General features: G+C 52.4%; 1 protein-coding gene across 1 annotated transcript in view; it reads left to right on the top strand.

The window, feature by feature from the left end:
• Nucleotides 1-16,918, top strand: part of polrmt (polymerase (RNA) mitochondrial (DNA directed)) — a 61,576-nt gene that overhangs the window by 25,665 nt on the left and 18,993 nt on the right. Inside the window, 6 exon segments of the mRNA XM_061240479.1 lie at nt 1,705-2,496; nt 4,585-4,707; nt 5,751-5,873; nt 7,010-7,189; nt 9,694-9,780; nt 11,555-11,668. Of these exon segments, the coding sequence (XP_061096463.1) occupies nt 1,705-2,496; nt 4,585-4,707; nt 5,751-5,873; nt 7,010-7,189; nt 9,694-9,780; nt 11,555-11,668 (1,419 nt within the window).

The following is a 16,918-nucleotide window of genomic DNA, read 5'->3' as shown; positions in this document are numbered from 1 at the left end:
TGTGTTTATACAGTTGCAGTTGACGGCCCGGCACTCTGTACCAAAACATTGTATAGCTGTACAATAATTCAAGCTCATTGGTTGGTTCTAATTGCCACAGGCAATTTCAACGTAATTTCAACATCAGCACGTTCACAGAGAAGGGGTGGGATAAACACTGTTGTGGTTAGAGCGTGTTTGTTTCTGCAATTCCTCTTTTGACCGTTAGAAGTCCGAAATGACCTATTGTACCTTTAATGTCAGTTAGCAAGTTCATTTGGTAATTTAGGGACCAACCAACGTATGCAGAGATGCAGTGCAACATAACATCTTAAAATGCTCACTTTATTGTTCCAAACTGATGCATTTTGACTCATGTATAGGTATAATCTTATGTACAGGGTGACACATTTTTTGTTTCTTGCATTAATGGCATCATTAAGAACCAGTACCTGGTGAGTTATACTCTTTGGTATACTCTGCAGGACAGTTTGCATAATGGGACCAGCTACCTGGGTCAAATATATAATGGTTTTGGATTCAAACTATTTTTCTATGCTTTCCTGAGCTTCTCTGGTATATTGGAACCTATGAAATACTCTCAAAAACGGCAAACCCCGCCTTCTGGTCCTCTTCTGGTTAGCTCAACTGCACCAGGCGAGATTAATCGAGCACAGAAAAGTATTTGAATCCAATACAATTTGACGTCATTAGAACCATTGATAAAACCATACATTCAGGCAGTTAGCGGTCTCTCTTACCCAGGAAGACTTACTCCGCTTTAGAACTTTACATTGTCATTTGCATGCGTTTTTGCAGCTGCGTGTTCAGTAAAGTGATTGGGGTTAAGTGCCCTGCTCCAGGGTACAGCAGCAATGCTCGCCCGGGAGTCCTCCCTCAGAGCTCCAACCCAGGCCCAGTTTCTTTAGTCTAATGCTTCACAGGTGCTGGGGGATGTATCGCTTTGCGAATCGCAGACACTGGCCTATTTAGCGAAGTTTCCCTTTTTTTTGTGCCAGGAAACGAGCGGGAGAACATTACCGCGGTGCGCGGAGTTGTTGCCCGTAACCGGCGGCGACGGTCCGGTTTTAACCGGGGCAGTCTGTCATCACGCTCTAACCCCCCCCCCCCCCCCCCCCCCCCCTCACACATCGCCACCTTTACATTAGCCTTCCCGCGGGCGGGGGTCTCGCGTGTGTCTGAGTTATGGCGTAGCTTTCCTGTCGGGGTAGACGGGGAGCAGTTGGATAAGACGGATAGCTTCAGAATCGGAACTAACCCCCACCCCCCTATTTTCCCCCCGTTTGTTATAAGTTGTGTCCTCAATTCGCTGTGTGATTTACTGCCCTGGTTGAGGTTGAAGCAGTCCCCCTGAAGCGCTCGCCCTGAAGCGCTCCCCCTGAAGCGCGCCCCCTGAAGCACTCCCCCTGAAGCACTCCCCCTGAATCGCTGCAGCAGCGAGAGTAAAGTCGCCGGAGGGAGGCAGTCTCAGGAGGAGCCTGTCCTCCGCTGGCCGGCCCGGTGTAAAGTAGGGGTAGAACGGATGTAGCAGGGATGTAACAAGGGATATCTATCACAGCCAGTGGGTCGAGTATGCGTCACTTGTTCTATGAATCCTAACCCAGTGCTACGGAAAATTAACACTGAAAAGAGAAAATGTCAACGGTTGTTGAGAATGACCTATAACCTTTTTTTTTTTTTTTTTTCATTCACATCACGTGACAGATCGGCTTCGTCAAGCCACACCCCATCTTCACGCAGTTGCTGCTGGAGGCGATGGAGACCAGGCTAACCTTCGATGCGTATGTTATGCCCATGCTTTGCCCGCCCGTGCCCTGGACCTCCCCCCGTTTCGGCGCCTACCTCCTGACGTTCACCAAGCTGATGCGTTCGGCCTGCGACACCGGCCAGCACCAGGTCCTCCTGGAGAACTGCGCGGGGCCCGACCTCCACGCCGTCCTGGACTCCCTCAACTCCCTGGGCAACTGCGCCTGGAAGGTCAACCAACCGCTACTGGACATCATCATCTCCATCTTCAACGACAAGGGCTGCGAGAAGCTGGACATCCCTCCTCCGCTTTCGGAGGCCCCCCAGCCGCCCCGCAGCGTCCCTGGGGCCCCGGCCCCGTCGGCGAAGGAGAGCATGCTCCTCAAACAGCAGGGGGTCCTGGCGCGGAGGAAGGCGATGGAGATGCACAGCCTCAGGATGGACTCTCTCTACAAGCTGTCCATCGCCAACGCGGTGCGCGACCAGGTCTTCTGGTTCCCTCACAACATGGACTTCCGGGGACGGACCTACCCCTGCCCTCCCTACTTCAACCACCTGGGCAGCGACGTGACCCGCTCCATCCTGCTGTTCGCCGAGGGCAAGGCCCTGGGCCCTCACGGCCTGGACTGGCTGAAGGTTCACCTGGTCAACCTGACGGGAAAGAAGAAGCGTAGCTCGCTGGCCGGCCGTCTGGAGTACGCCAACAGCGTCATGGAGGACATCCTGGACTCGGCCGACCAACCCCTGACTGTGAGGCCCACCGTCTCTCTCTCTCCTCTTAAGGCCCATCCACACCTATAACTGTAACCATAACTATAACCATAACGATGTGAGCATCCACACCTATAACTGTAACCATAACTATAACCATAACGATGTGAGCATCCACACCTATAACTGTAACCATAACTATAACCATAACGATGTGAGCATCCACACCTATAACTGTAACCATAACTATAACCATAACGATGTGAGCATCCACACCTAAAACTGTAACCATAACTATAACCAATAATGCCAATAATGTATAACCATAACGATGTGAGCATCCACACCTATAACTGTAACCATAATTATAACCATAACGATGTCAGCATCCACACCTATAACTGTAACCATAACATAACCATAACGATGTCAGCATCCACACCTATAACTGTAACCATAACTATAACCATAATGATGTGAGCATCCACACCTATAACTGTCACCATAACTATAACCATAACGATGTCAGCATCCACACCTATAACTGTAACCATAACATAACCATAACGATGTCAGCATCCACACCTATAACTGTAACCATAACTATAACCATAATGATGTGAGCATCCACACCTATAACTGTCACCATAACTATAACCATAATGATGTCAGCATCCACACCTATAACTATAACCATAACTATAACCATAATGATGTCAGCATCCACACCTATAACTATAACCATAACATAACCATAACGATGTGAGCATCCACACCTATAACTGTAACCATAACATAACCATAACGATGTCAACATCCACACCTATAACTACAACCATAACTATAACCATAACGATGTCAGCATCCACACCTATAGCTATAACCATAACTATAACCATAATGATGTCAGCATCGACACCTTTAACTTACCATAACTATAACCATAACGATGTGAGCATCCACACCTATAACTGTAACCATAACTATAACCATAATGATGTCAGCATCCACACCTATAGCTATAACCATAACTATAACCATAACGATGTCAACATCCACACCTATATCGTTAGTCACTGTCGTTGTTGTTAAAGTTGTGGCGTGGACTCCACCATCCAGTTAGAAGGAGCTAATATTTTCTACTTGGGAGAAAAAAAACTAAAACATTTTAAGTCTCATTATACAACTAAAACTCTTGTTAAGACACTTTTTTGCTGTGTGCTGTCTGCCAAGGTTGAGAAGGCACATAGTTAGCAGGCCCTCTCTGTCTACCAGGCTGTCTTGTTAACGAGCAAAAGTTGTACTTTTTGCTCATGTAGCACTGTTTTTTCAGGAGGGATAAAAATACCGCCGCCAAATTGTCCGGCGCCTATTTCCAGCTCTGGATGATCACAGCTGTCAGTGTTTGTTCTCTACTGTTTATTTTTAATAGCTGTTAATTTTCTACTTGCCTCCTCAGCGGAGTCTGTTACCACTTCTAGCCTGTCAGGGCTTTTTACACGTTTCCCTGGCGCATAGGACGCTAACGAGCCGCGGCCCGTTCTGGCTCAGGACCGTGGCCCGTTCTGGCTCAGGTCCGTAGACTGAGCACAGCAGAGCACAGAGCACGGCCGAGATTAAAGGCGTGTGTGTGTGTGTGTGTGTGCGTGTGTGTGCGTGTGTGTGCGTGTGTGTGCGTGTGTGTGCGTGCGTGTGTGTGCGTGCGTGCGTGCATGTGTGTGTGCGGGTGTTCATGCATCTGTGTGTGTGTGTGTCTATGTTTGTGTGTGTGTGTGTGTGTGTGTGCGCGCGCGCGTGCTTGTGCTTGTGCTTGTGTGTCAGGGTGTGTGTATGTGCGTGTGCTCGTGTGTGCTCGTGTGTGCTCGTGTGTGCTCGTGTGTGTGTGTGTGTGTGTGTGTGTGTCAGGGTATGTGTATGTGTTTGTGTGCATGCGCGAGTGCTTGTTTGTGTGTGTCATCCGTGTATGTTCGACGTCCTTGGCTTTACACAAGCCTGTGTTCTGCAGTTGTTCCAATGACCTCTTAATAATGTGATGTTACGTGTGTCTGTGTGTGTATTGCGTGTGTCTGTGTGCGTGTGCGTGTGCGCGTGCGTGTGCGTGTGCGCGTGTGCGTGTGCTCTTCGCAGGGGAGGAAGTGGTGGATGGAGGCGGACGAGCCGTGGCAGGCCTTGGCGTGCTGCATGGAGATCGCCCGAGCCTCGCGGTCACCCGACCCCGCCCAGTACGTCTCCCACGCCCCCGTGCATCAGGTAAGCGCTCCTCCGCTTCGCCCCGTCCTCCCGAACGCGCGCCGCCAGATCCGCACAGCCGGCCGCGAGAGGCTCACATCTGCCCCCCCGTCGCCCCGGAGGGAAGTCGGGAACAGCCCCGCGCGTCCGCTAACCGGCGCGCCTCTATCCGCCGGGCCCGCGGCGGTCCTCGAAGAGGAGCCGGGCTCGGCTGAGGACCCCCGCTGCGACTCTCTCGCCGGTTTTAACCCGTCTCCGGTGTCTGCGCTCCGTGGCCAGCGTCGCTGCCGGCTTTTACCCTTTCCACCTTAATTAAAAGTGTTTTTAATTCTCACAAGCCCCGCTTTTAACGGCGTGTGGCCAGATGTTGTTTAGCGTCAGGTGGCTGGCTAACTGGAGCGGTGTGTTCCTGTCTCTGACTGTGCGTTGATACGCTCCAGGGCACGGGGGGGAAAGTGATATGCGATGTCTTCATCAACAGACCCACCTCACTGTTTCTCTCTTTCTCTTTCTCTCTCTCTCTGTTCCTCTGCCTTCTCTCTCTCCCTGCTCGTCATCCCTTCTCTCTCTCACGCTTTCTCTTTCTCCGTCCTTCTGCCTTCCCTCTTCTCTCTCTCTCCCTGCTCATGTTTCCTTCCCTCTCCCACTCTACCTCTTGTCCTCACCCACCTTTCTTTCTCCCCCTTTTCTCCATCCCCCCCTCCCTTTCTTTCTCCTTTCTCTCACTCCTGCTCTCTATCTCTCCCTCCCTTTGTCTCTCCTTCTCTCCCTCCTGTTCTCTCTCTCCCTCTCTCTCCCTCCCTCCCTCCCTCCTGTTCTCTCTCCCTCTTTCCCTCCCTCCCTCCTGTTCTCTCTCTCTCCCTCCCTCCCTCTCTTTCCCTCCCTTCCTCTCTCCTGTTCTCTCCCTCCCTCCCTCTCTCTGTCCCTCCCTCCTGTTCTCTCTCTCCCTCTCTCCCTCCCTCCCTGCCTCCCTCTCCCTCCCTCCCTCCCTCCCTCCCTCTCTCCCTCCCTCCCTCCCTCCCTCTCTCCCTCCCTCCCTCTCTCTCTCTCCCTCTCTCCCCCAGGACGGCTCCTGTAACGGTCTTCAGCACTACGCCGCTCTGGGCCGGGATGTGATTGGCGCCACCTCTGTGAACCTGGCTCCCTGCAACGAGCCGCAGGACGTGTACAACGGCGTGGCAGTGCAGGTCAGCGCGTGTGCACCAGGGGGCGCCAGTGGGCTGCCACGTCATGGCCACCCTGCCTCCTCCCCTCCGCTGCAGCTGGGATGCGTGACTCTACATCACTGTACATTAGGTTTATTTGACAGCAGACCTGGGTTCAAAAGCAGTGGTTTAGGATCCAAATACTTTTCTGCATTTGACTACACTTGCCTGGTGTATTGGAGCAAAGGAAATGATCCCAAAAAGGGTAAAACCCTCTCCCATCATCACCAGGCAAGATCAATAGATCTGGATCGTGCTTATAGACCCCTCGTGCAGGGTCACCCGACCTGTCACCCTGCCTCACCTGCTAGTCTTCTGACAAGGTTCACCCCACACTGGCCTCTGACAGGGTTGGGAGTGAGTGTTGGATCACCCTACCCTGCTAGCGTTATGACAGTGTAAGCAGTGAGTGTAGGGTCACCCTACCCTGAGTGTTGGTGTTGGGAGTGAGTGAGTGTTGGTGCTGGTGTTGGGAGTGAGTGTTAGTGTTGGGTTGGGAGTGAGTGTTGGTGTTGGGAGTGAGTGTTGGTGTTGGGAGTGAGTGTTGGTGTTGGGGGTGAGTGAGTGTTGGTGTTGGGAGTGAGTGTTGGTGTTGGGAGTGAGAGTTGGTTTTGGGAGTGAGTATTGGTGTTGGGAGTGAGTGAGTGTTGGTGTTGGGAGTGAGTGAGTGAGTGAGTGAGTGAGTATTGGTGTTGGTGTTGGGAGTGAGTGAGTGAGTGAGTGTTGGTGTTGGGAGTGAGTGAGTGTTGGTGTTGGGAGTGAGTGAGTGTTGGTGTTGGGAGTGAGTGAGTGTTGGTGTTGGGAGTGAGTGTTGGTGTTGGTGTTGGGAGTGAGTGAGTGAGTGTTGGTGTTGGGAGTGAGTGAGTGTTGGTGTTGGGAGTGAGTGTTGGTGTTGGTGTTGGGAGTGAGTGAGTGAGTGTTGGTGTTGGGAGTGAGTGTTGGTGTTGTGAGTGAGTGTTGGTGTTGGGAGTGAGTGAGTGAGTGTTGGTGTTGGGAGTGAGTGTTGGTGTTGGGAGTGAGTGTTGGTGTTGGTGTTGGGAGTGAGTGAGTGTTGGTGTTGGGAGTGGGTATTGGTGTTGGTGTTGGGAGTGAGTGCAGCTTGTCGTTTTGTCCGCCAGGTGGAGGAGTTCCGCGCTGCCGACGCGGAGAACGGTGTGAAGATTGCCCAGGTTCTGGAGGGGTACATCAGTCGCAAGGTGCTGAAGCAGACGGTGATGACGGTGGTGTACGGGGTGACGCGCTACGGCGGCCGGCTGCAGATCGAGAAGCGGCTGAAGGAAACCGAGGGTTTCCCCCAGGTGAGCCCGACCGGACCGGAGGTCCTGTCCGTGTGATGGCGCGTCTTCACCTGCAGTGTCTGCGCTTTTCCCGCTCGGTCGGACCTCTGCAACGCAGTGCGTGGACTCTTTAGCCGACCAGTGACTTGACTGAATTATGAAGCAATTAAGCCCTAAAACACAGCGGGCACTACTGCAGCCCTCTGGGATAGAAGTGGATATTGCGTCTCTAAACAGTCTCCACAATGTTTTTCATCCTAATGTCCAGACTGTCTTTTATTTCCTGGTATGCATTTCCTTGGGATGCCATGGAAAATACTGTGCGTGAATCTTTTACCCGGTTACTGTTCTATAAAAGCTCTGCAATGGGGAGATAATGAGGGTTTCACAGTTATTGATTAAATAATTGTAGTATAATGACTACTAGACTTAGGGGCTGATTTAATAAGACCCTTACTAAAACCTTTTAGCACGTGCAAAACTAATAACACAACCAGTGATTGGTGCAAAACAATCATTAGATCTTTGTAAATCAGGCCCTTAAAGTAATGAGCCACGGGAGTGGACTCAAATGCACCAGGGGCCCAGTGACTGGCCTTTGAAGGAACCTTGTCCTCACGTATCCTCCAACGAGATCGCCTGGAGTCGCCCTCACGTCCCGCAATCGGGTCGCCCGTGGGCGGGTTGCTGTTGTTGACGCTCCCCGTACTTAAACCCGTATCGATTGTGTGCGTTGAAAATCCCGACACGGCGATAATTCGCAAGCCCTCCTTGACAGAACTATGGATTCGGAAAATTACATTTGAAATGGGGGCGGGGTAATTTGCACCGTGGGTCTTTAATCTGTTTGGTTAAGTTCCCCGGGTCGCTTCAGCAACTCGCCTTGCGTCACCAGGGGTCCCTACATGCCTTGCGGATGCAAATAATAGAAAATGAAAATGAATGGGGGTGATGTCATCGTCTCAGAAATTAGGATGTGTGGGTTTACCCTTATTCATTAATGTCAGTATTCCACCCACCTGGAATCTGAACCTGGCTTGCTTTTCAGATTTTAACCCGCACTCAGGAACCCACTGTTCACTCCTGCTCGAATAGTAATAAATAAATGATTTGTTATTTGGCTGACGCTTTTATCCGAAGCCACTTGCAGTTGATTAGACTAAGCGGGGGACAATCCGCCCCTGGATCCATGCGGGGTTATCCATCTTATTGTGGCTACACCTGGGCTTGAATCGCCTACCTTACGGGTCCCACTCATGTACCTTAGCCACGAGGCTACATGCGGCCCTGTGTAGCCCTGAACAGCCACCAGCCTCCAATCAGAGTAAAGAGTCAAATTGATCCAATTAAAGTTAATAATGAGTTCAGCTGGAACTCTGTGAGCAGTGCAATGGGGGGCAGCTTGACAGACTCATCGCAGGAATATCGATGGCTGAAGCGATGATGCAGGCTATTATGACGAGGCGATGCGGCGAGGCGATGCGGCCTGATGCTAATCGCTGTAATGTCTGTAATAATGGTGCAGTTCCGTTATGATAATGCTGATGTGTTTCACAAGAAGGGATTGCGTGTGCGTGTTTGTCTTAATGGGCTTTCGCGGGCTTATCTTTATTAGTCTGTCAGGGACCGGAGGCCGTCTTGCCTTTAAAATCCTTACTGTTTGCATTAGCGTTTGCTAATATGTTTATATTAGCGTTTCTCTCGTGTTGCTTTTGCGTTTTCTCTAAGTCTCTCATATACTGTACAGTAGACCTGCCCAACCGTTCTGCAGGTTGTCACTCCAGCCCTAACAAAGCACACCTCATTCGCCAACTAGATCTCGTTGAGCTAATTAGTGGAAATAGGCGTGCCAAATTAGGTTTGAAATTAAAACCCGCTGGACTGTAGATCCTGAACTGTCGCAACGGGGTTGGGCAGCCCTTCTGTATGATGTTTGAGTACAGTACATATGCAAACACTACGTTTATAAACGATAAACTGTGATGTTACAGATGGATATTGGTGCTTGAGTGTAGACCCCAGAATGCTGAACGAAATGGAAAATACCCAGCTGTGGAATAGTTGTGTAATCTGCCCATAAATGCTGTAAACGGACAACTTTTTGTAAATTAATTCTTTCTCTTGGGTCTCGCCCACACTTTCATCACCGGTATTGTTTCCATTCAAATCTCTGGCGCCGATATTGGCGGGTTTCAGTCACATGGAACCCGGTGTCAACCAGCGGCTGATGGGTTCCCCTACTGAGTCAGGATTCGCTCAAGGTTTCTTCCTGTTAGCCAGGGAGTTTTTCCTTTCCACTGTTGCCCTTGGCGGACTCTCGGGGACCGGTTTCTCTGTAAAGCTGCTTTGTGACAAGGGCCCTTTATTAAAAGGGCTATACAGATTAAAATTGATTGATTGATTGATTGATTGTTTGATTGATGGATGGATGGATGGATGGATGGATGGATGGATGGATGGAAGGAAGGAAGGAAATAAAGTTCCGGGTCTGTGTTCACGCGCTGTGCGCTTTCTCCCTCCCCCAGGAGCATGTGTGGGAGGCCTCCAGCTACCTGGTCAAGAAGGTGTTCCTCAGCTTGAATGAGATGTTCACCGGCAGCAGGGAGATCCAGGTACGCCCCGGAGCATTAGCGCCCGTGTCAACGCGCAAATGCGCTAACGTGTTACCACAGCCATCCTGGAGGGCCGTTGGCCCTGCTGCTTTTTCCATGTGTGTCTGGACTTCAGTGCTTATTGATATATTTAACCGGGGTAGATCTACTGAGAATGTGTCCTTGTTTTTTTTGGGAGAAATGCCAGAGAGAACAGTTGCAAGTCAGGAGAGGGAGAGAGAAAGAGAGAGAGAGAGAGAAAACAGGGGTTAAGCCCCTGGTGCATTTTTTGGGTTAAGGGCCTTGCTTGGGGCCCAACGGCAAGGTATCTTTTTTGGGTTTTTTCCCCCAACTTCATCTCTCCAGGTGCTGGTCTGCATCCCTATATGCCGACCAGGGGCTCAAAGCAGCAACCCTACAGCTGCCAGTTGAACACCCAGCTACCTTGTTCCCCCAATGCAAGTCACTGATTGGCAAAGGAGTCTGAACACTTTGTTTCCTGGCTGCTCCTTCGGGTCCTTCAGGACTGGAGTTTGAGACCCTGTGTCCTGCCAGCATTGCAGTGACGGGGGAGCCTGGATTTTAGCGTTTCATTCGGGATCCGTCATGACTTACGACGGTTCACACCCATAGGTTTTAGAGTGAATGTTAAAAGCTTGCGCCTTCGTGAAGGAAACTGCAGGTAGGTTGCTGCTATCGTTGCCAGAGCAATAACAACAACCGACTGCCAGGGCAACCCCCACAATCTCCCCGAGGAGCCCTGTGCTCAGACAGCCTGAACTAATGTGAACCCCCCCCTCAGCCACCCCCATTCCGCAGGATAAGTTCTAACTTCTAAATGGGTCAATCCACGCTGAGCCGCACAGCAGTGTGTGGAGAGGAGAGAAGGATGATCGATTTCCCTCTCCCCCCCCCCCCCCCCCCACCTGGGGAGGGAAAAAGGGATGGGGAGGCAGCCTGATGAATGGGCCGAGCTTGGGCCCGGCTAGAGGAAGAATTTGCAGAATTTGTCTCGCCCCAGACTGTGGGGACAGGGAGGGGGGACCTATGGGTCTCCGAAAGAGCTCCCTTTTTGGGTGAATCTGTGTCAGAGTCATGGCCTGGACATGAAACCTGGAGGTGCTCCTCCAGAGCTGGAGGTTTTTCTGGAAAAATGTTTCCATCGATCCGTCGTCGCCCGGTTTGGCTTAATTACAGGTTCCGGCAGGTTCCGGAGCCCAGCGAATGAACGGTTTACCGCAGGGTGCGATTCGCAATTCAAAGTTATTCTTCGTCACTGGAGGAATCCACATCCTCGTGCGGGTGTTCTGCTGTGGCGGTACCAGCAGAACCTGCGCCCTTGTCCTTGAGCGGTTCTGTTCCAAATTCCCAGTGGTGGACAGTGTAGGGGTCAGAAAGCAAAGGTTGTGCCATGTGTTTCTTTCGCCCCTGAACTCAACCAGCCAAACTCACCAATTACTGCAGTTCTACCTCCTGGCTGAAGAATTGTGCTAATGAGCAAATCCGGGTAATTGGAACAAAATACTTTTACTTTCTGAGCCTGCATTTCCTCTGCGAATTCCCAAGTGTGCAGCTAACTCTCTCTCCCTCTTTCTTTCGGTAGTTTGATTTATTTCCATGTTTTATTCATTTTTATCTATTGCTTTTATGTATGTCTATGCAGGTACTGTAACATCTTGCGTGGTTGGCTGTAGTGCGTGGGCATGCTGGTCTAGTTTTGTTTTTCCTCTGCAATAAAGGAGACTTGCAATGCAAAGAAATAACTCGAGAAATAAAGGCTTTTTACCTGCCATAGGACTGGCTGACCGAGAGCGCCAGGCTCATCTCCCAATTCGGCAGCCCGGTGGAATGGGTCACGCCCCTGGGCCTGCCCATCATTCAGCCGTACCACCGATCCAAGACCCAAATGGTGAGTGTAAACATCCCCCCTCGTGGAATCACCTAAGTTTAAAAATTCAGAAGAGCGTTGTGTGTGTGTCTGGTGTTCCTATTGCGGTATGTTCACCCTTCTCAAATATCATCGTCATCATCATCTAGGTTGAGTGTTGCTCCTCTATCATACGGATCGTGTTTGGCGATAGAAGTTTAAAATACAAAGTGGGGATATCCTTAGTTCCACGTCACAACGTCCAATGGGCAGCATGTCTCTTATCTTTCTCGATTCCAGTCCTGTGTGACATCATAAATAGGCGACGGGCTGCAAACCCACCATCATCTCCTTGGTGACGTCCCGCACTGTTCTGTCATTTCACCCACCACTCCCCTCATTACAGAGTTACTGGTGAGGGTCACGCCTCGGATCAGGGGGAGTGCGGCGTCTCCTCGTGAATTCTTCATTGTCTAATCCCCGTTAATCGCGGAGAACCCGTCACCCTGTCTCCCTCTCCCCGAATTCAGAGGAGCATAAAATCTTATATAATCTTAAATAAAAACAGAGTGAGCAAAGTGAGAGAGAGTACTTTTTACTGGTTATTGCTTTAATGAAAGCCCCTGTTACTGAGGGGTCCAAGCACCCTAACATTATTTTCATACCTTGCTATAGTTGCTGTTGCTGCTCTCGTTTTATGCAAACAATTGCTTTGGCAATACTAGGCTGATGTGTAGTCATGCCAGTAAAGCTTAATTTAATTGAATTGAGAGAGTGAGAGGGAGAGAGAAAGAAAAGGAGAAAGAGAAACAGACTGATTGAAAGAGAGACGGACAGAGGGAGAAAGAAAAGGAGAGAGTGAAAGAGATGGACAGAGAGAGAAGGACAGGCAGAGAGAATATCTGGAGGATGCATTCCTCCATGCAGCGGTAATACCAAGAACAGGAAGTTGCGTGTGTGTGTGTGCGTGTGTGTGTGTGTGGGGGGTGGGGGGGGTTTTCTGCGTGTGTGTGTGTGTGTGTGCGTGTGTGTGTGTGTGTGTGTGTGTGTGTGCAGTAATTGAACAGAGACCTGTGAATGTCTCCACGGTGCGTCAGTATCTGCTGCGCTCGCTCCCACACGCCGGCTGAGGAGGGATGAGCGGGCACTCAGGCCGTCATAAGATCGTCACCCCCCCCCTCCCATACCCCACCCCGCAGTGTACGCTAAACCCCCCCCGCCCCGCTGTTCGCTAAACCCCCCCCGCCCCGCTGTTCGCTAAACCCCCCCCGCCCCGCTAAACCCCCCCCCGCCCCGCAGTGTACGCTAAAACCCCCCCCCCCCCCGCCCCGCAGTGTACGGTACACCCCCCCCGCCCCGCTAAACCCCCCCCCGCCCCGCAGTGTACGCTAAACCCCCCCCGCCCCGCTGTTCGCTAAACCCCCCCCCGCCCCGCTAAACCCCCCCCCGCCCCGCAGTGTACGCTAAACCCCCCCCCCCCGCCCCGCAGTGTACGCTAAACCCCCCCCGCTAAACCCCCCCCCACCCCGCAGTGTACGCTAAACCCCCCCGCCCCGCTGTTCGCTAAACCCCCCCCCGCCCCGCAGTGTACGCTACACCCCCCCCCGCCCCGCTAAACCCCCCCCCGCCCCGCAGTGTACGCTAAACCCCCCCCACCCCGCAGTGTACGCTAAACCCCCCCCGCCCCGCTGTTCGCTAAACCCCCCCCGCCCCGCAGTGTACGCTAAAACCCCCCCGCCCTGCTAAACCCCCCCCCGCCCCGCAGTGTACGCTAAACCCCCCCCCCGCCCCGCAGTGTACGCTACACCCCCCCCGCCCCGCTAAACCCCCCCCCGCCCCGCAGTGTACGCTAAACCCCCCCCACCCCGCAGTGTACGCTAAACCCCCCCCGCCCCGCTGTTCGCTAAACCCCCCCCCGCCCCGCAGTGTACGCTAAAACCCCCCCGCCCTGCTAAACCCCCCCCCACCCCGCAGTGTACGGTAAACCCCCCCCCGCTAAACCCCCCCCCCACCCCGCAGTGTACGCTAAAACCCCCCCGCCCTGCTAAACCCCCCCCGCCCCGCAGTGTACGCTAAACCCCCCCCCGCTAAACCCCCCCCCGCCCCGCAGTGTACGCTAAAACCCCCCCGCCCTGCTAAACCCCCCCCCGCCCCGCAGTGTACGCTAAACCCCCCCCCCCCCGGCACGTCTGAGAGGCCTGTTCACTGTACTCTACATCCCTGCCTAACGCACTTCATAACAATCGCCCTGCAGATATACTGCCTCTGCTCCGCAGGGACACGGTGTTCATTTGAGTTTGTTTGGCGACGGGGTGCAGGGGGGGGGGTGCGGTGAAATATTAGCCCCCGTGATCGATACCGGCCGCAGCCAGCGCGATAGCCTCAGTGTGGGGCGCATCACACGTAGAGGTTTACATGCTGGGAATTGCGCGTCTTTATCAACTGTCAGTGCGTCGTCGTCGTGGGGGGAGGAGGGGGGGGGCACGGACAGGGGCGGGGCGGGGCGGGGCGCGGGTGGGGGGTGATATTGTAAAAGCACCCGTCTATTTTCAGCACTCTGTAGCGGATTCTATTTTTGGCCCACACTCTCTGGCTCTTTCACTGGGGGGGGGCACGAGAGGGTGGGGAACTCGCTGTTCCCTCTGAAACAGCCGTATCGCCCAAATGAACACCAACCAGTCAGGCCTGCTTTCACCGCCATTAAAGTGCGTAATGAAGCCCAGGTGGCGGGGTAATCTCGTGCTCCAGGGGAGCAGTGCTCTTTGCTTTATTAGCATCTATACTGCTATCGTTACACCGCTATCTGTTCACGCGTCTGCATTCCCAGAATGAGATACGCCTTTGAAATTCTTACATCTGCCCCTTGGGATCCGTCAATAATAACCGATTTCTGCTCTACGTGTGGAATATTCTGGGGTTTTTTTTGTTGTTTTTCTTTGTATTTCCATATGAAAAGGGACGGAAGTGTGCCGTTTCATTGTGCGATTGCGTCTTTCGCATACGGGGGTCGTGAGAAGATTCACCTTAATTTAACAGGGAGAGGATGGTGATTGTTGGGCTCCCTTGTCGGGGGACGAAGCGCTTCCGAAGGCAGGTGACCGCACGAATGTCTGACTTTGTAATGACATTGCCCGTTTTGGTGTTTCTGCAAAACGGATCGCGGTTAACACTTGTGCGGTCGGCTTATTGACCGCGGGTCAGGCTGCAAGCTTACGTTCTGAGCCGTGGACTAGAAGAAATATGGACAAAGTGTCTGTGACGTCACCCATTGAATTTCCATGAGCTTGTGAGAAGCTTGAAACCACGGAAGTGCGCTGGGGGTAGCCTAGTGGCCAAGGTGCTTGACTGGGATGTAGAATATCAGTGGTTCCAGCCCCCATTGTAGCCACCGTAAGATCTGTGCAGCTGTTGGGCCCTTGAGTAAGGTCCTTAACCACACATTGCTCCAGAGGCGGTTGGCTGCTTAGTCTCATCAACTTTAATACCTGTGATGTAACATGAATGACCAGAAAGTTAGCTTCAAAAACAAAGGCCATTATTGGCCACTTGGTCTGATGGTATAGTGAACTGAAGTCAGTATGGTTTCATCCTCAGCGAGATTCCCTGCTAATGAGCGAGCTAAACGCAGCTATCGGCTACCCGAGAGTCTGTTTCGCTCTGTTAGCACACAGGCTGAGGCTAGTGACCAGTTTGAGGTGGAAGTTTGAATGTGTTAGGAGACACTGGCAGGATTAAAAAGGGAACATCAAATAATGACCTACAAATCCTCTGCCCACACACTGGGTAAGACTGGAAGAGCCCACGTCCATCGGCCGTCAGCATGGACTTTACCACCAAACGTTTTGACATCGAAAGCACGTTGGTCATGGAAGTCTGACATTGACATTGTTTAAGGGGGGCAGAAATGAATGGTTTTTGAAGTCAGTAATTCGGTGAGTACAAACCCCAATCTATTACAGGTATAGAAGTCACCCGATATCGTTCAGCCTTGCGATCACCACGCAGGTCGACACAAATCGCTTAGGGGTTTTAAGCCTGCTGTGTCTCTGGGGAAGGGGGACCTGGAGTATTGCAGCCTCTAGGGGTTTGATTCGCCTCGACGCAACTCACAAAGAGGTCACCTTACCGCCAAATAACATCGGTCCTTAAGCCCTTTGGTGCAGTCCTCGCATTCCCGTCTGCGGTCGTACGGGGAATTAAAGAGACGGCAGGGCGTCGGGAAGAGACGGTGCTCTCGTACGGCACCAATAAGCAGGCCTTAATCAGCCCTCTCTCTGGCCTACTGCTGGTGATAGAGAGCGGAAATTACACTGGAGACCCCAGACTGGCAGCATACATCAATGCGCCCGGTTAATGTGATTGTAGGCTGCTAATCAGATTACAGGCCGATCAAGCCGGACCCAGTTTTTTAATTTGGTTCCCCCCCCCCCACCCCCCACCCCCCGTCCGTCATGGATCAAATGTAAGCGGACTGTTTGGCACTGGAGGGGGGGTGGGGAGGTGGGGGGGGGGGGTGTTATGAGCTGAGGATTTTGGGGGATTTTGGGAACGGGTTGGGAGGAGATATAGTTTTCCCGGCCCGTGCTGTGGGGAGTTGTGGGGGACAGGCACCCGCTCCCTGGGCTGGGGGTAGAGCTCGGACCACACCCTTGCAGAGGTGAAGTTTAATTTCCTCCCACAGCCCCCCTCCTCCGTCCCTTATCGTACCTCCGTCCCTGTCGTACCTCTGAGGTTCCTGGAGGGTGCAGTGCCACTCTGTCCCGAAATCCCGCCAAAGTCTTTCACAAGCAGCAGATCCGGTTGAAAACATCACTTTTCACCACACAGTCTTGTGACTGAATTCCCCTCTCACAGAGCTCTTTGCACTTTCTGTCTGGCCGTGGTGCGGTTCTTCCTACACAGCGCGGTAGCTGCTAAAAATGTGCCGCCCTAAAAAAAATTGGCATTGCCATGGGAATGGTCTCCGGGCAGAATACACTTCCCACAGGTGATAAATCCTGAGGTGACAGGTTTTGGTTACTCTAGCCGGAATATTGCGGAGTACCTTGGCATTATTGGGGTTAATGAATGCTGCTTGAGTTTCAAGGGCACTCCGGTGGTTGTGTTGGGAAGGGGGGTGGGGGGTGTTGGTGGAAGGGCGGTGGGGTGTGGGGGGGTACAGGAAGAGAGAAAGGTCATGTGTAGCATTGTGCCTCTCTCCTGGAGAAATGAATAATAAGGCAGGCTAATCTGTTGGCTCAGGATGTGCTGCTTGACGACAGCAATCAATAACAACTGTGGCAGCACCGCTAT

The sequence above is a fragment of the Conger conger genome, chromosome 4 (assembly GCF_963514075.1).
Source record: "Conger conger chromosome 4, fConCon1.1, whole genome shotgun sequence".
NCBI classification, from domain to species: Eukaryota; Metazoa; Chordata; class Actinopteri; order Anguilliformes; family Congridae; genus Conger; species Conger conger.
Note: the sequence above shows the minus strand (reverse complement) of the source record. Positions and strands in the feature narration are given on the sequence as shown.